The 19922-nt window shown below is 44.1% G+C and overlaps 1 protein-coding gene across 1 annotated transcript in view; it reads left to right on the top strand.

Annotated features, from left to right (window-relative positions):
- Positions 1-16681, top strand: part of LOC144825021 (indolethylamine N-methyltransferase-like) — a 160326-nt gene extending 143645 nt beyond the window's left edge. Inside the window, exon 3 of the mRNA XM_078683934.1 lies at positions 14199-16681. Coding sequence (XP_078540060.1) covers positions 14199-14634 — 436 coding nt within the window. The 3' untranslated portion in view covers positions 14635-16681. The remainder of the gene's footprint in view (positions 1-14198) is intronic.
- Positions 16682-19922: the final 3241 nt, after the last annotated feature.

Below are 19922 nucleotides of genomic sequence, written 5' to 3'. Positions count from 1 at the left end.
GTAATTCTAAATACTGTCTGTCATGACTGCCAGGCCAAAGCTGTGTGGATTGATAAGTAAGAGGGTTAAAAAGAAAGGCATTTTAGTAAAGAGGCTTTAACAGCAGTAGCTATTCACAAGGTTGATACTGAAATGTGCATATTTTCATATAAGTGAATTGATTTATCTTCTGCGGGTGTTCACAGCATTAAAACCTGGATGCCCTCAAGCATGAGTGCATATTTATTGGTTAAATAATTGTGAAAATATACAAATTTCAGCTTAATTTTTTCCACAAAATCTAAAATAAATATGGATAAATACATATAAAATTAGTAAAAAGTAAATATGGATAAATACAAACAGAAATGTCCCAAAAATAAATACCATAAAACTATAATATAGATTTTTTTCAGACCTTGAAAAGTCAGAGACGATTCTACTACAACCACATCTTCTCCAAATAGCACTCCACAAAGGCTGCTCTTTCCCCAAAATTAAAATCTTCTTCTGTTTGCCCTGAGACAACCACTCACTAATTTTCACTGTTTCTTGTTTCTGTATCCCGGGGACTAGGAGCTTAATCCTGGGTACTTTAAACTCCATTCTCAATTAGCATCAATTGCACTGCTATCTCATGGTTATCTTCCAACCTCTTACATGAATCTTATCAAAACCCAGAGACATCTCCAAACTTCTATCACAGGGTATTAATCTTGGCACTTTAATAGGTCCCACATGTTCCCTCTATTTTCTCCCTTCTATTTGATAACAATACCTATATATTCATCACATTCCTTCTCAGCAGCCATGACCAAGAAGAAAGCGCCGCTCTGATCCTCCTCAACATCTTAACAGCTTTCAACACTGTGTCCCACCACAGCCTGATCAAGAGGCTCCATCCAATCAGGATTAAAGAGGATGCCCTCAAATGTATCACATCCTTCCTCACCAGAAGAACCCAGAGAGTCTGCCGTAAAGCTTACACTGCGGATTCCAAGAAACATTATCTGTAGCTTCCCTCAAGGTTTATCCCTCAGCCCCACCCTATTCAACACCTACATGACCCCCCCCCCGGCGAACATCATCAGGACCCATTCACCCAACATCATATCATACACAGATGTCACTCCTCTTATCCGCTCTCTATCTACAGATCTATCTACCACGTAGGCCAACTTCCACTTGTGCATGACCAGCATCGCACACTGGATGCAAAACAACTGCCTTAAACTTAATACTGACAAAATGGAGGTACTAATCTTCGGAAAACAACACATCCCTGTGAAACAACTCCTGGTGGACTGCTGAACTGGAACCCTCAATACACAACTCCCAGAACCTCTGCATCATTCTGGACAGCAAACGCACCATGAGTAATCAAATCAGTGCAGTATCCTCAACCTGCATCCTCATCCTTCACATGCTTCAGAAGAATTCTAAGTGTCTCCTGTCAGCACCAGTTGCACCGTTATCCAAGCCCTCATCACTAGCCACCTGGACTACAGCAACTCTCTAAGCAGGTATCACCACACACTTACAGGAGAGATTACAGACCATACAGAACTCAGTGATCAGACTCATCTTTGACCTCTACAGGCAGGTCCACATCACCCCATTTACCAGAGGTGCCAATTCAAAGTGCTTACCCATTCCCACAAAGCCCTGCACAATCCAGGACCAGCATACATCAACCACGCCTGAGCTTCCACCAACTCTCTAGAAACCTGCGCTCTGCTTCCCTGTTCCTGTCTGTCACCCATACCCCTGCATCATCCAAAGCAAGAGTGGTGGACACTCATTCTCCTACCTTGGCGCAAAGGCTTGGAGCAGACTCCCTCTCAATCTCTGGACCTCACCCTCCCTGCAGGAATTCAGAAAGGAATTTAAGACCAAGTTGTTCAACTGATTCCACCTGAGCAGCAGAAACCTGAGCATCTGGATACCCTTGCAGGTGATTAGCAGAGCTATACAAACCCCATTTCATTAACTGACTGACCAACTCCCTTTAACATGACAAAATGATTGATTGACTTAAGTGATGATGAGAACCTTAATGGGCTGCTAAGGGCCAAACTAGTAGAATAACTGTCTTTGGAAATCACTCTCCATGAAGTTCATTTGGCCATTAGACAAAGCGCCAGTGGTAAACCCTGTGCCCAGGTGGGGTCCTGGTGGACCTAATTATGTATAACATTGAGCTGTGGGGCCCATTGCTAACAAATACTTTTAACAATGCATTAGGAAGGCAATCTCCCAAATCATGGTCACTTTGGACTATCATGCCACTCTTCAACAAAGGAGACCGCGGGGGAGGAGCTTCGTGCGCAACCGAGATGGCCGCGTGAGCACAGGGCTCCCGAGGACCGTCGCTGACTCCCGCATTTATCCTGGATAACATCCCGATTTGATGGAAGATCTTTGAAGACATAACCCGGCTGATGTACTAGCAGGTTTTTGGGTCGGAATCGGACGCAGCGTCCCCGAGTTTTGCTGTCTTGAAATTTGCGGCCTTCTCCATGGAACAGCCTGGACCTTGAGTTGTAGCAGTGCCCAGGTCATAATTCAACAACAACGGCTTGAGGGGGTCGGATCACAGCCTCACTTCACTTTCGGTTTCGTTTCTCCGGTGCACATCCTCGTATCTGCGGTGTGTCTGTTGATCGGACGAGCCTCGTCACCAGCTCATTGAGCTCCGAGCTGGCAACTGTTTGGCTGTGGACTCCATTGGCTCAATCTTTCCTCCTGTATTCCTGTGGGTGACTTTTTAAGGCGCCATTTGGACCAGATCTCGAGCCTCCCCTGGTAGCGCACCTAAGACTCGTGAGGAGGCTGTCGATGATCCTGCTATATTGGCGGACTTAACGCTACAGGACGTGATGGGCGCCATTGCTGGTATTCAGTCTTCCATTGGCCAACAGTATGAAGCCTTGGCTCTGAAGTTAGACACGGGGGCTATTGATGTCAACCTCATTCGAAGTGATCTGGCCAAGACGAATGAGAAAGTGAAGTCATTGGACCTAAAGACATCCAGCCTTACCACGGATGTGTCCGACTTGCAAACAGAAGTGCGCAACCTTAGATCTGCCAATGACTTTTTTGCTTGTCGCTTGGAGGATTTTGAAGGCCGTACATGGCGCAATAATGTGCGTATTATTGGGGTCCCGGAAGATTCTAGTTCACTCGCCACTGATCTTCGAGTGGAGGACCTCATTCTTAATCATCTCGCACCCAAGGGCCTGAGCAAATTCTTTGCCATCGAACGTGCGCACAGAGTGCCAGGGGGACAGGTGAAGCCCGGTTTCCCACCCCGTCCGATTATTGCACGGATCTTCAACTTTAGAGATTGCGACGCAATTTTGCAGGCGGCACGGACAAGTGGCCCTACGCAGTTTGAGAACGCTGCTGTGAACTTTTATCCGGACTTCTCTCAATCGGTCCGGAAACAACGTATGGGATTTCAAGGTGTGAAAGAGACATGGAACTAAAATATGCTATGTTATTCCCGGCCCGACTGCGTGTTGAATATGACAATCGAACATTTTTCTTTGTCAGGCCTGAGGAAGCAAGTGATTGGTTGGACACTTTGCCGTCTCGCTGTGCTGGCCAGGAACATGCTGGTGGTGCCAAAGGGGGACTGATGGACCAAGAATGATTGTCCGGAACACCACTCAACGTGACCAGCTGAGGCTCACTGACTTTTTTTTTTTTGATCATTCCATTCGTATCTTGGGAGGTTGCGGGGATGGCGGGACCCTTTCCTCCTCTGGGGTTTTTCTTTGTGTAGATTAGTTCTTCGTTTGTACTTGTTAGGGCAACAGGCACACTGCAAATTGGGGTGGCTTTTGAGTCGGTGCAGGGGTGCAGGGAGGGGGAAGTTGTGTTGGGTACCTTGGGGGGAGGGGGGACATGTTCTGGGATTGTTTGTTTTTTCTTTTTCAAGGCATGGTGCTTTCATTATTTTTGACATTGGTGTGATGCTCATTTTGCGATGGAGTTCGTTGTGGATCTGGATGGGGGGTAGAGGGTTGAGGGTATTATGGTGGAATGTGAATGGGTTGGGTGATCGCATAAAGAGAGGGGTGGTTATGCAGCTGTTGCCGCGCCTTTCGCCGGATGTCGTTTTGCTACAGGAGACACACTTGATAGGAAACACTTGTCACGCTCTTAATAGACGAGGTTATCGTCTTGCTGCCCATTCTGGGTTTACATCTAGTTCTAGAGGAGTGGGTATCCTGCTCAGGGTTTCCCTCCCCTTCGAGGTTGATGATGTGATCCTTGATGCCAGGGGTCGATATATTGCACTTGTTGGGCGGTGGGAGGGGAAACCAATCTCGTTAGTGTCGGTTTATGTCCCCCCGGGCTTACAATCCACGACATTTACGGACCTGGGGCGGATGGTTCTGGACCTCCCGGAGGGTGTTTTGATACTGGGTGGTGATTTTAATTCTGTCATTTCTGGTAGGATGGACCGCTATCCCCCCCGAGATCTTCCTGCTGCGCAATCCTGGTTGGGTGACTTCCTGGAAACATTGGGACTCATAGACTGTTGGAGACTAATGCATCCAGAGCAAACAGTTTACTTTCCATTCGGGAGCTCATGGTAGTCTCTTTAGATTGGATTATATCCTGCTACCGGCGGCACTGTCCCCTTCGGTTGGAGAGATTAGACACTTGGCCCGGGGTATATCGGACCATTCCCCTATTTGGTTTCGTTTTAATCTTGGCATCGGGGCCGAAGGGAGGGTGGCTCCGATTAACCCCTGGTATCTTCTTAACCCTAAGACTCGCACTGAATTAATTAAATCGTTTGATCTGTATTTTACTGAGAATGCTGGTTCTGTATCCTCGCCTGTCTCGTTGTGGGAAGCTTTTAAGACTGGGATCAGGGGACAGGCATTGTCTTTGGTGGGATGTGCCAAGAAATGTAAGAATGAGGCAATTGTTCAGCTCGATACCGAAATCACAGACCTGGAGACTGCGTTGGAGCGGGAGGTGTCACGAGAAGCATTACATATCCTCCGCCTTAAACAATTGGAATATAAAACTTTGGTAACTGATGCGGCAAAGACGATGAGTCGGGAACAGCAGGGACGGCTCTATGATGTGGGTGATAAGGCAGGAAATTGATTGCCTGGCTGGACAGAAGGGAGAGAGCGAATCGAGTGGTTCCGGTGATTGAGACATGTGGTGGTGTGAGTGTAACTGACCCTGTCGAAATTGTTGAATGCTTTGCAGATTATTTTCGAGAGGTCTATACCTCGGTGTCCGTCAGGCTCGAGGAGGATTCGCGGTTGTTTCTTCGGGATATAGCACTTCCATGTTTGTTGGAATTGGATCGGGACTGTCTGGATGCCACGCCCTCAGTGGATGAGGTGGCTCTCGCGCTACGCTCCCTTCATTCTGGCAAGGCTCTGGGTCCCAATGGCCTTCCTGTTGAATTGTATAAGTTACGCCCTGATACTCTAGCTCCCTATCTCCGTGATATGTTTTTGGTGGCGAAAGATAATTGCTCCCTCCCTAGAGATCAGCGTCTTGCGACCATTGTGGTGATCCACAAGGAGGGTAAACCACGCGATCACTGCTCGTCTTATAGGCCCATTTTGCTCTTAAACGCGGAGCCCAAGATCCTCGCCAAACTGCTTGCTAATCGTCTGATTACGGTTATTGGCGACCTGATTCATCCGGATCAATCGGGTTTTATCCTGCACCGTAACACGGCATTAAATTTACGACGTCTACATGGTGTTCTCGCGAGGGCCCCGACGCTGCGTGAACCGGCCATCTTGGCGTCTCTGGATGCCACGATGGCCTTTGATACAATCGAGTGGTCTTATCTCTGGGCGGTACTCGCCAAATTTGGATTGGGCGCAGGTTTTATTGGTTGGGTCAAACTCCTGTATGAATCGCCACTGGCACAGGTGGTGGTTTATGGTCGTGTCTCCGCGCCTTTTACTCTTGGGAGGGGCAAGCGGCAGGGCTGTCCGTTGTCTCCGCTCCTCTTTGCTCTGGCGTTGGAGCCTCTCGCCGCTTGGCTACGGTGGGAACCTTCATTGAAGGGTATACGCTGGACGCCGGACTTTGAGGATCGCATTTCCTTATACGCGGATGATATACTATTGTACCTTACATCTCCCCAAAAATCGCTCAACGTATTGTTTGACGTACTTAACTCCTTCGGGAATAACTCCGGCCTAATCATCAATTGGTCGAAATCCTACATTTATGTACTTTCGGGTGATGTCCCACGTCTGCCACGGGGCTGTAACATCCAGTTGTCGCAGTCTGGCTTTAAGTACTTGGGTGTGTTTATCTCGATGGATCCGGCGGTCCGCTATGCTCGTAATTTGCTCCCCCCGCTCCAACGGTTATGCTCCGATGTAGAGCGTTGGCGTAAATTACCGTTATCTCCTCTAGGGCATGCGGCCCTTTTTAAAATGATGTCCTTACCGCGGTTCCTATATGCCCTCCAGAATAGTTTCGACGTCATCCCGTCGAAATATTTTCGGGAAGTAGAATCGTTACAGCGGCAACTCATATGGGACGGACGTTCACGCATAGCTCTTCCGAAATTGACACTTCCCTGGTATGATGGCGGTATAGCGCTCCCGGATATTGGCAGGTTTTATTGGGCTTCCCACCTTGCTGCCATCAACCACGGGATGTATGGCCCGGCATTGAATCCAGCATTTGAAATGGATAAGTGGCTGCTCCCGGGTGGTGATTACTACAGAGCACTTTATTCGGGACCCTCTTGTTCACAACTCACGGGACCTACCGCTATAGCCGTGCGGGTATGGCATAGCGCAACGACGGCTATGGGCTGGAGTGATAAATTGACCGGTGCGACACCGCTCTATGCCTCGGCGAAGCTGGGTGGCCTCTGGAAGACGAAGGGATTTGATAAGTGGGACATGATTGGTATTGGTAAAGTGCGCGATCTCTGGGTTAAAGGCAGGGTGAAGACCTTCTCGGATCTGCAAATAGAGTATAAGTTGAGTGACAGGGAAAAATTTCGTTATATCCAGGTACGCCATGCTCTGAACTCCGTGCTGCCAGTGGGTAGTGAAATTTCGGACTCCTCCCCTCTCGAAGACCGTATATTAGACGGTTATGTGCCAGATAGTACTATCTCACTATTCTATAAGAAAATGATTAATGACCGATCGAGTCTGCTCGATCGCCTCCGTGAGGCCTGGATTGCTGATGGTATCGAACTGGATGACCAGGACTGGCAGTCCGCGATCTCCTCTCCCAGGGAGGTGGCGATTCCGGCCCGCCTCCACAAGATCCTCCACAGAATCTATGTCACCGGTCCCCGTCTGATCCATATGGGCTACTCCACGGATGGCATGTGTCGACGTGGGTGTGGTCTCCTTGGCACCTATCTCCATATTATATGGGAATGCCCTGAGGTGGTGCGATTTTGGAAACGTATACATGAGAATATGGATGAAGTTACGGGTGTGGTGATGATGCCGGAAGCCCGACAATGTTTGTTGAATGTATGGGGTCCGAATGACTATGACGTGTCACAGCTTAGGTGGGTGACTCTGGCCAATATGGTTGCGAAGAGGGATATTGCTCAGCTGTGGGGATCCCCAAGGCCTCCTACAGTGACTGCTTGGAAAGAGAGTCTGGACTGGTGCATGTTCAGGGAGAAAACAGTGTATATGGCGAGAGGCAGGCCCAAAAAATGGGGGAAGATTTGGAACCCTTGGAACTCATACCGTGGAGATATTTGTGCGCCCCCACTCACTGCTATTCCTAGTCCTTCCCAGTCACCCTGACTACGTTCCTTCTAGCTGTGATATATTGTGCTGTTCATATGCATTTCTACCTCTGCCTCCCTCCCCTCAACTGTATTCCAGATTTTCATCTCCTGCTGTAATGTTTCTCCCGTCCTCCTTGAGCACAGACCTAATGACTGTATGATTACTGTAATGCCTTGATTGTATGTCTTTATGTTTTGTTTCTCAGTGTTTTAAATAATAAAAAGTTACAAAAAAAACAACAAAAAAAACAAAGGAGACCGCAAGTCTCCCAAGTGTTACCGCCCTATCTCTCTTATAGATAGTTAAGCTAAAATCATTGGGCGAGTCATATTCCATCAGTTGAGTTTATGGACAGTTGACAATAACATCTTATTCCCCTGTCATTTTGAATTTCGAAAAGGCCTGGGTACAGCGGAACAATGTTTGAACTTGAATCTAATTATCAGAAATACACCATTGCCAAGCAATGTCCACTGTACATAGTTTTTGTGGAACTATGAGTGAGCTAATAGTTCAATTTTTTGGTTGTTGTTATTGCTGGACCCAGGAATGGAAGTGACACTAGTACATCTTCTGCACTCCTGCATGCGAATCTGGAGGCAAGGCTCTGTTTTGCCTGAACAGGTGAACTGTCGGATCCTTTCTCACTTCCATGGGATGTGCTTCAAGGCTGCATTTTCTCCTGTTGCTTATTGTGGTCTACACTAATAACATTTGTTCAACTTTGTTGTTGGCCACCAATGATACTCCAAGGATTGAGCATGTCTTAGTTCTGGCACTGCTATGCAGATTACACAGTACTCATGGCACGGACCTTAGGAGCCCTACTATCATTGCAGAATTCTTTTGTATCCTATATGAGTGTAGTGACCCTGGTAGAAAATTATAGCAAATCGCATAATTTGGCCTGCGGGCCTGGTAAGAAAACTTTGTCTAAGGTTACAGTTAAGGGGAACCCCTTATGAGGTGTAAATTGTTTCAATATCTTGGTGATCACCTTTAGTAGTGCAGGGACATGGCACAAGCAAATTAGAAACTATTGTTTAAAGCTTAGCAGAGCAGCTGGATCCATTTTTAACTTACATTTGGGGCAGGAAGGGGCACAGCTTCCTCTCTCCTTAACATCGACAAAGCTCAGTGTGTCTCTGCAGCTCTTTATGGGGGAGGGGTGTGGCGTTTCTTTAATACCGATACACTTCAGATAGAGGAAATCCACATCTGCAGGAGATTTTTGTATTTGCCCCCTACAAGTTCACACTATATTGTACATTCAGAGCTCAAGCTTACATATACTAAAGTCAAAGATCTAGTCAAATTGACACCCCTTTTATTGTGGGTCAGGGTGTGGTCATATCCCTAGGCAAACATGAATAGGGAAATTATCAAGGACTGCCTGAATTTAGATAAAAGTCTTTCATTCCTGTGGTTGGCCTATATACGTAAAGCCAGTCATGCACTGAACCTACTAGCTCTCTTTGAATCCCCACTCACAATCAGGAAATCTGATAAATTGAAGGTTAAGGAATGGTTTGCAGATCTATGTCACTCTTAGAGACTTGAGAATAAACTGCATAAGAATAGTGTAACAGCATATTGCGACTTACAGAATTTCAAAATATAGTATTGCACCTCACAATACCTTTGTTGCGGTGGGTGCTGTCACTGTTCTTTCGCTTTAGGGCAGGGACTATGGCTAGCTTCCGATTTTCTCATGTATTGATGCCCAGGCAGTAGCGACTCAGGCTCCCTGCCATTGAGATGGTCATTCAGCTTAATCTATGATGCATTGTGTGTACTTTTCTGTGTATTTTAGACCATATTTTAAATAATTTATTAAAGCGATTTTAAACTCCTGAGGTTTTAGGAATTGTCAGAATGTATTGTTTTGCCTCCTTTTCCCTCGACTCGGATAAAGTATGTTATGGGTCTCTGCCTTCTTAAAAGCTGCTGTAAGCTCCAGGAGAACCATGGACGGTGCTGTTTAGGTCTAAGTGTGGGGGAGGTTGCTATTTGTCTGCATTGTCTGCTTATTTTATTAACCTTTCTGCCTATTTAAGTGCTGAATAAAGTAAGTATTAATGCTGGATGGCTCTGCTTAGCTATAGAAAAACATAAATGAACTGAGAATAGCTGCTACTCATCTACCCTCTGTTCCTCAGTACTGTAATCAACCATCCCATTCATCACTGAACTTCTGCCCCATTGCTGTCTGCAAGGAATGGTTCCTTTCAACAGCCATTTGCCAGTATCTGAGTCTACAGGCTTGACTATTGTAACAATCTCCATATCATCATCCACATTACACCTTTCTTCTTTCAATGACCAACGTAATGGAGATGTATCACCCTTCCTTGGATCTTTCCCACATCCTCATCCACAGGCTAGTTACCCTTAAAAAAAATGCATATGTTCTTTATCCTGGTCTTCAACATATTATATGTCTAAAGACAATCCAACCTCACACAGTTGTATGCCTTGACTTCTACTACCTTTAATATCCTAATACTTTCAATTTCCTACTTTTGTATAATACAAACTTAGTTTGATAATACCTTACTTTTTACCTTTACTTTAACTTTAAACTTTACTTGAACCTACAGTTTAACGTACAAGTCATATAACTACCAGAGTTTGACAAGTTTGACAAGCATAGGCTTAAGTGTGTGCCCTACCCAGATATTTCAGAGGTCCCACTATATATAACACTTTCCTTGTTCATTGGTTACTAAAAAGAAAATATTAAAACCAGTCTACATCAATTAATATTAGATCAAAATAAGATCTGTTACAATTTGCACCAAGTGTTAATGATTCAGAAATTAATATATAACCGTTAAGGGAAAAAAAGTAATGGGGTAAAGTGCATTCGTATTTACATACATTTATTCTTCAGTTGCATCTTACATTCAATATAAGGAAACTAAAAAGCACAGATTCCCATAGCGCTGCTGGCCTATGCTTGGGCAGGACCAGTGCACGATAAGGAGGACAAAAACCTTGTTTCAGTCCGCCATGCCCTCCATCTTGTCCGGTCCTTGGGTACATAGATCTAGTTTGATAATAAAGTGAGAAAGTGTGATATGTTACACATTCAATACCAATTTCTCTTGAGCACATTGATCAAAATACCTAGATACATAGAAAGTTTGCACCCTATGCCCTATTCTAAGCAAGTTCAAGTGAGATCTTCCTGACTCAAAAAACTACTCATAAAAAGGATGACATTCTACAGCAGATCTCAAAGGTAGGCAGTGATTGCAAAAATAAATATGCAGATGGTATTGTGTAAAACTTGGTGGTCTGATTATCGGTAATATATAATGTTTCCTATGTTGATTGTAATATTTACATAAAAGAACCATGTGCATAGTGTGTTGGGGCTTCGTATTGTCACAAGGGCAGTTGGCAAGGTGAGCAGACCAGTCATTCATTTTTGGGAAACTGATTATGCCTTCCATTTAGTACAGTTTTAAGGTACGGTGGCATGTTAAAAGTGGTTAGTATCAATTGATTTTTTTTAAACACTAGGTTTAGCAACTTCAGTTAACAATCTAAGGTTTTCCAACTGTATCATTCCTTCCTTTTTCAGGATATTTCTACTAATGGTGTCTAATATTTCTGGCTTCTCAAAATATTCTGGATGGCCCATATTGCAGAAAAAACATTGTACATAGGTCAGCTACGTGATACATGAATGTAAACTTGATTTGAGACTGTCCTGGATTATAGCCCGGTTAAGACTAGTATGTTCTGAAGTCCAGATTTTATTCGAAAGTAGAATTGGCTGCAACTTTATTAATTCTGTAATGAATTGAGCGCCCAATACAGTGTGGCATACATATATTGATGCACTTTTAGGGGTTAGAAGAAGATATCTAAAGAATTCATTTTCTACCACTTGGATGTCTGTAAATATTTTGTACCCCCCCCCCCCCCCCCCCCCCCCCCCCCAGTCCTGCCCCATAAAGTGCTATACTAAGGCACTTCGCTTTGTAAATCGTCATCATCACCTCAGGTGGGTTAGAGCCCAAGCGCCAAAACTTCTAAGGGCCATGCAAGCTTTGCTGAATTATAACCTCCTATTGGCAATGGCCTTGTTCCATAAACCATCCTTATCAAATAAAATCCCCAGTTAGGAATATGTGTTAGTAAAACCAATGTTTGTGCCATTTATTTGTATATCTCTGCATATCTTACTATTCCTCCCACATTTCATAATGAAGGTTTTTGCTTGCTTAAGGAGGAGGCCAAGTTCATTCATATATTCGACAAAATTTGAGAGCAAGGACTGGAGGGCCAAAGGGGTGCGAAACATGAGAACAACATCGTCAGAGTAGAGGAGGACCAGGACAGGGCATGTTCCTATTTGTGGGAGATCTTTAGTAGATGCCACAAGTACCTTGACCACATTGTTTAGGTATAATGAAAACAGGAAAGGAGCCAAAGCGCATCGCTGTCTCATCCCTCTCTCCACGCTGAAAGCTTCAGTACATTCCCCTCTGATGCTGTACCTAACCCTGGCTTTAAAAACCGTATATAAGTCCCTAAGGAAGATGATAATCGGTGTCTACACCCATAATCAATCAGTAACCCCATCCCCAAATTAATTATGTTTTATTTGTATTACATTTAATTAATACTAACTCTAATTCTATGTTCAAACTATTTAATTCAATTAAAAATTACATTTGTTTATTGATCAGAAAGCTAATTACAACCCTACCCATTAAATTACACCAGTGTGAATGATTTAGTTCAAAATAAATTACATTTAATATTAATTACATCAAATGAACTTTGCATTGCTTAAATAAATGCCCTGACCATAAATTAAATATAATGGAATTAAATATGTCCCCCTAGTGCTAATTATGTGCTTAGATTTGTTCAAATATATTCATTTGTAATTGGATTTTATTCCATTATTTTAATACTTAGGTGCCGATTGGATCTCATCCAGAAAGAATTACGACCTAATCGATTCCAGAATGCTTTCGGACGAATCGGATCGGGGGAGTCCGACCAAGCGATTTGTATGCATCTGTATGCTTCTGGATATGATTCGGTGGGACTCCCAATGACTTCAATGGAAGCCTGTGTCCAATCGAGAACACAGGCTCCCATTGAAGAAAGGGGCGGCTGGGGAAAACCGTGCACCCTGTGGCAGGCACACCTTCATGCCTGCCACACTGTGTATGATAGGAAAGGGGGTCCCTTGGGGATCCCCATGGGCCCAATTCGGACGGGCCCCGGGTGAAAGGGGGCCTGCAATGGGCCCCCAAAGACAGATTCTGACAGCCGTTTTGTTCTGGGCAAACCGAATTGGAACTGCTGTCCAAATCGGTTATCCTAATCGCTCCCTCGGAAACTGAGTCTATAGAGCTGTAGGAATCGGATTCAAACAGCCCGAACGGTTTCCGGGCATCGTAATCGGTAGTTCGGAAGTGGGTAAGATTTGGTGAGAAACAAGGGTTCCTAATCAGATCTGGCAAGCCTGAATCCAATTCGGTGCCTTTCTGAACAGGATTGTAATCAGCCCCTTAGACATACTTATAACTGACTAACACCAATACACCTGGGGCTTAAGCTGCTATCTTTTCTCTTTCCTGATACAACACATTTTTAAACTTTTAAAGAAGTCCTTACCTGATAGGGCTTGTTCCAAGGTGGTGGCACGAGCACCCAGAAAACTTCTGACAAGCCTGGAAGCTGCATTGTATGTGAATACTGACCTTTCAATATCTGTGCTTTAATTCATGTTCCCTTTATATACATTTATTCATACAAACATATAAGACAGATGTATAAGATACTGTATCTGACGGGAGGCAAGACTTTTAAGCAAACATTACTGTATGACTGGCTGGACAGCCACCATCCAGGGAGTTGGTAGATTATCCTTAAAAGGAGCAAAAGTAACTTCTACAAGAGTTTGAGCTGCAAAAGAACAGTCTAACTTGTACAATGGTCCTGAATGCCGGCCATTAGTGTAGCAGGTGCAGTGGTGCCAGGGCCCTTTAGAGTGGGGATCCTATTACATGCCAAGTCTGGCTGCTTTTACCACCCAACAGAAGTGGGTGCATTTTCATTGCATGCACCACAGCTCCAGTCACTCACGCTGCAACGTTGCAGGAAATTGCTTCTCTGCAAGATATCCACATCTTGTGCTTCTTCCTGACGATTTTCAGACGAGGTTACAACGTGAGAGATGATCGATACTTGGCCAACAAAATGGCCTCACTTTTTATAGTTTTATAGTAAATGCAATGTTTTTATTTGATTGAAGAAGGGATACATAAATTTCAAGATATGCCTTGCAAGCTAACTAGTACTAAATCAGGCACCATCAGATATAATTAAACAAAACACACTGTACGTTATCTGATACCATTTTGTTTTCACTGTTCTATTAAAAAATATTTTTTTTTCCTTTTCCTTCAAAAGGGCAAAATATGCAGACTTGGAGCGAACCCTACGAGCGAATATAAAGCAGTGCCTGACATTCGACATGACCAAAAGCAACCCATTTCATCCTGTGGTCTTGCCAGCTGCAGACTGTGTGATGCTTTATTTTTTTTTAGGACCTTTGGGGAAAGACAAGGAGACCTGTGTCAAGTATCTGAGAAAGGCTGTCGCTCAGATAAAAGATGGAGGGCATTTAGTTATATATGCAGTCTTTGGTATGTCCTTTTTCACTATTGGTCAACACAGGGTCCCCTGCTTTAGCTACGATCAGCACTTTGTGAGGCTAGCTCTTGATGAGGTAGACTATGAAATTCATGACTTTTCTTGCAGGGATAGAGAAGGTCCTTCTGATACTCGCTACTGTGACTACAAAAAGGTGGCCATCTTTGCTGCAAGAAAAAAAAGCAGCGTGTAGTTGTTTGATTGTGGCTAGAGATTTGAAATACTCCATGTGTCAGAGAGAGTATAGATGATCAGCTCACGCAATGCTATGCTCTAGAGAAGCGCTTTCTCTTTAACAGTCCTTGATCTACCCTTTTCCTCTCAATGTTTAATCAGGTGTTTCAGCCCCTAATCAAGTAACAAACAGAAAGTGAATCAATACACTTCTCCGAAGAGCACTAAATATTTTTCTTTAAAAAAATGTCCATGAAAACCTCAGAATAATGTCTAAAAGTGTTCCACGTTAATTTCCATGTCATTTGATAAAGAAATAAATCTCTCAATCAAGTTAAACAATGATGGATGTGTTTGGATTTTTGTTTAGGACTCATCTAGATGACAGGACCCAAATCACTTTTCAAAGATGGGTAAACAAATGTGAGTAGAAACATCACATGAAGAGTAACAGCACCTCTTGTTCGTCCAACCAGTGTGGACAAGGTTCCAATACAAATAAATGAAGAATACAGCTGCCCATATCACCTGTAGATGGATCTGAGATTTTATATCCCTGGGGGATATTGCAATGCCAGGCAAAGAGGGGTCTGGTGTATTTGGGCCAAACCTGCTGGGGCTGGATACACCAGATCAGGTTTTACCAGATTCACATCTGCACTGCACCTTGTAAAACAATGCAGTGTACAGTGGCCTGAAGCACAGCATGCTTCCTGTCCACCACCTCCAGCCTCATGAGGACTAAAGAAAAAGGGTCACATTAAGGAAGAAGTTGCATCACTTTTGCACCACACAACATGGCCCCAAATGGCTTGCTAAATCCATAATAATGCAATGCAGCGCAAATCGCTGCATTACGTTACTCTGCCCCAGGTTGGCATTCCATGAGTGGTGCATGGTTGTTCCCTTAGAAAACCCATGGATTTTGATGCTTTCCCAGATTTAACATTACTGGTAGACCTGGCAATGTTCCAACATGCTATGCCTTCCATGGGAGGTATAACAAGGAGAAATATCTTAATATCTCATCCTTTGTTCCTCCTTCTACATGTGCTGCGTTCTGCAGTGCACGAAGAAAGAGGAAAATGCCTCAGGGGATTGTTTTTTTTAGGAAGGTGTCCCTTCCTACACAAAAAAAAATCTGCTTACAATGCAGGCACTGTTGCACCATGGTGCAAGAGTGCTTGTGTTAGTGCTAGACAGCACATTGTACACCAGCACTGGAAAAAGGCAAAAATGCACAATCATTTGATTAATACAGCACAATCCAGCCCTTTCAGTGTAGCACAGCGCAGCGCAGAAAGGTGACTTGCTGATTTGCTCTGTATTACATTTTGATAAATATGGCCCAAAAACTTCCCAAAGCGAATAAAACAGACTGCCAAAGCCATAGATGGTATTGGTCTTTGAACCCAACCTCTTTCATTCAATCCTTCAAGCCTTTAAGACCATTAGCTACTAATGATAATTTCAATCCAATGTTATTTAACATCCTAGATTAAAAGAACAAAACAATCATATCATAAAATAAGATTTAATTCTTGATGAAGGTGTGCTTATTATTATATTATAGCAGATTTACTTCTTCATCTTTTTCTGGGATTCAGTAGGAAGAAAGTGTTTTAATATGTAAGTTTCTGTTAGGATTGTCATTAAATGAAGCTTAACAAAATGAATAGAAGTAACATTTCGGTAATATGTCTAAATGTCAGTGGAGAACTAGCATGTGCTTGAATTGACTGATACAATATAAGGGAGTGCAAATATGCCAGAATATGGATCTTCCATGTTATCAAAAATGCAGAGAAGTTCATATCTTTTCAATTGTTACTTTAGTTTCCCAAGCTACTTTCAAAAACGTAAAATGTAACTCACTTTGGTACTAAAGGTTTTTGGAATTTAAAGTTTGTAAACTTGACTGCATATAATGATGAGGAAAAAGGAGGAATGTATATCCTTGTACATTAAAAGTATGTGCTGTGATTTTGCCCTTGACTTTGTCACATTAGCAAATAAATAATAAGAAATCATCTTTGCCAACAAATTGCAAACCAATACAATGAAATTCTGACTTAAATAAAACAGATTAGTGCCTTTTTCTTTTCTATGTAATATCTTGCTTCTACTTAAAATGTTAGCCAATATTGCCATGGTTATAAATGTATTTCTATAAGTAGTTTTGTATCATCTGTACATGTTGCCTCACATACACTTTCTAGAATGATGTGGACAATAAAAAGTACATTAGAGTCCAATTCGGAGATCAGTTTGGTGATCCTAAATGACTGAGTTGAATGACTGTCAATTGATTGACTATCAGTCTTTCAACTCACTGGATCATGTGAGTTAGGTGTCTGATAGTTACATTTACACCTTGAAAAAATATTTCAAATAATTAGGGGTTTTTGGCCTGGAAATTGTTATTTACCAGGCCCAATTTTTAGAATGAGCAGTTGGCCTCATTCAGGAAATGGTGTTCCAAAAGTATCATAAAAAAAAGAGGTGCAGTAGTGAATGGTATCAGGGCTGAGTGGCGGGGTATAACTTACCTGCCACTCTGCCGCTCTTCTGCTCCTCACCAGCACAGACTCCTGGAATCCAGTGCGGCCAATTCTGGCCTCTGCTCTCAACAGCATGAGAGCAGCATCAGGCTTGGCCTGAGTGCCCATGGCTGTGCTCCTAGAGAGACTGGGAGCCTGTGCCTGCTATCTCCAACCCATCAACGCAGATCAGGTTGGAGACAGCATTAGTGTGCGTGTCCCTTTGCCCGTCCTGAGCTGGCCATCCACACCCACACGCGCAATGATAACTGTGCTCACCTTTCCCCCTCCGTGGCTGCTCCTGTGATGGCTTTGCCTCAAAGCCTCACCTGAGAGAAAAAAATAAAATGACAATAAACCTGGTTTATTATCATTTAATTTTCCAAACCATGGTGGAGGAGCGGCCCCTGAAAAGGTGATTATGCGGTCTTTTCTAACATTGGGGTACTTAGGTTAACATCTTAATTTTGGGTTCAGTTCATTTCAAAGGAAGGATCTCATTCTTGGAAGAGTTTGTCCTCAGTGATTTATTAAACTCGCGTTCCTGACATCCTTTTTTACTATCTGGATTGTCAGGTTCTGACAGGTTAGCAGAGTATACCAGCCACAAACGGAAGTGTGGAGCATCAATAAGATCAAACTCTATACTTTCATAATTTTCATTTCCAAATTGCATTATCAAGGGTTGGGTATGGAATTTAACGGGCACTGAAGTCAATGCCGTACCGTGCACCGCATTCACAGACTGCAGTGGTGTAGCTGGGGGGTGGGGGGGCGGTCCGCCCCAGGCGGCACTATTTTGGGGGCTGTGGTGGCTGCGCAACATTGGTGGCCTGTGGCCTTTATTATTTGGGGACCCTGACAGTGAAGTACACCCACCACCCCCCACACCCACACGTGCGGCTGTTGCTGAGCAGCACTGCCCACGTGTATGAAGTGCACGCGCGCAGCTTGCAAATGCTGCACTCACCACCTAGCATAGTGGCGGTGCGGCACGCGGCGTACTGTATATCTGGGTCCGAGGGGATGTCTTAAGCACACACTGGACATCTGTCATCATGTTTGATGCTGACAGCTGGTCCACGTGAGTGCAGAACACACACAGCAATGCACCCTTGACTCTGGCAGGGTCCCTTTCCGGAGGGGTTGAGACGGACCCGAGTTGCTCTGGCAGTGGAGATCCTCAAGGGATTGGGAAAGCCCCCCGGGGATGCTGCCAGCCTGACAGTCTGCACCCCAGCTCACACTGTGCGGGACTGGCTAGCGCTGCACGCTTCCTCGATCTGCCCTCTTTAAGCACCCCCCCGGTCTTTTCTCCACCTCCTCGCCTGACACCCTGTGTCTCCTCACTCAGCTCCCCACTCTCATTCTTTTAACTCCCGCCTTTCTCCTTCTGTGACTCTCCATCCACATTCACTTTTGTAGAATTCCCTCTGTGTACTAGTCCTATTCCCAGACTGGTGAAGGCAAATAAACCTTATTCTTTTTAAAGGACTCTCACCCAGATTTCTGTGTGCCACGCTTCATCATGAAGCCCCCCTGTACTCCTCGAATTACCAGGTGGGCGCAACTTCACTTTTGGTGGGATCCCTTGAATATTAATTATTTTTACACGCTTGCGGGATCTGGATTAAGGTTACCCATGCCTACAGACGATCTCCTATTGGGTTTAAGACTGGGGCTCCTTTGGCAATTTAAAAAAAAACAGAGCACTCCAGTGGCGTAGCGAGGATACAAAGGGCCTCGTGAACGTATGGAAAAGTCCCCCGTTACGGAGGGTAGTGGTAATATTTGGAGGCCGTCACGCCGGGGTGATTGCTGATGGCGGGGTGAGAGCGAGTAAATGAAATAGCATGTGAAAGCGTCACAATGAGAATGAAAGAGAGAGATTAGTGACGAGTGTGTGGAAGTTAAAAGGCAGGAATATTTTAGTTGAAATGGGGAAGGTACTGTATGTGGAGATTAGAAAAAAGGTTTAAAATACTGTACATGATATCGAGAAGGAATGATGTGCCAACAGAGCAAAGCTTGACAGTTGAATCCATTGGGCTCCAGAGCAAATACATGAGGCCATAGTAGCTTCAATTGCCTCTCTGATCAATGGTGTTGCCTTTGCATAGCCACAAACTTAGATCTACATGTACTGATTCCCTTCCTAGGGGGTTTCTTTTCTCTATGTGGTGATAGTCTCAGGTGGCTGATAGGTGCCCCTGCCAATCAGTCTACCATACCCATTACATGCCTTGCAGTTGTACAAGTACCGTTCGTGGTATGTGTCCACAAAGTCACGGAGAGTGGATGTTTTGGTTTGCCTTCTCAACTAAAGGTCAAAACCTAGGGCTTCAACAGAAAAACACTTAAGAAATTAGATTTGAGCAAAAACATTGCCTCCAACAAAGAGTGAAGGCTAAGAAACGACCTGGTCAATGTGCTAAAAAAAAACGATGATAAAGTAATTGTCAAGGAGTAAATTTTGCTTTATTATCATTTGGATTATGGTTTTATCTTTTTTAAGGCAAAACTCAGTAGAAATTAAAATGAAGGATGTATGTTGAAATCGCTCAAAGTGAAAAGCGCGCCAGGGCTCACATATGAGAAATGTACCCAGTGTGCAGCGCACATGCAGCACAGCCTGTATTGCACAAGTAGAGCAGTGGAACTTAATGATGCACCCCTTAGCTTTAATTCTTTGTAATAGGTGCATTCTGTGCTAAATACAGTCCTTTTTCCCAGCACCCCCCCCCCGTACCTGCCATGGGCTGCAATC

This window comes from Lissotriton helveticus, chromosome 3_1 (assembly GCF_964261635.1).
Source record: "Lissotriton helveticus chromosome 3_1, aLisHel1.1, whole genome shotgun sequence".
Lineage (NCBI taxonomy): Eukaryota > Metazoa > Chordata > Amphibia > Caudata > Salamandridae > Lissotriton > Lissotriton helveticus.
Note: the sequence above shows the minus strand (reverse complement) of the source record. Positions and strands in the feature narration are given on the sequence as shown.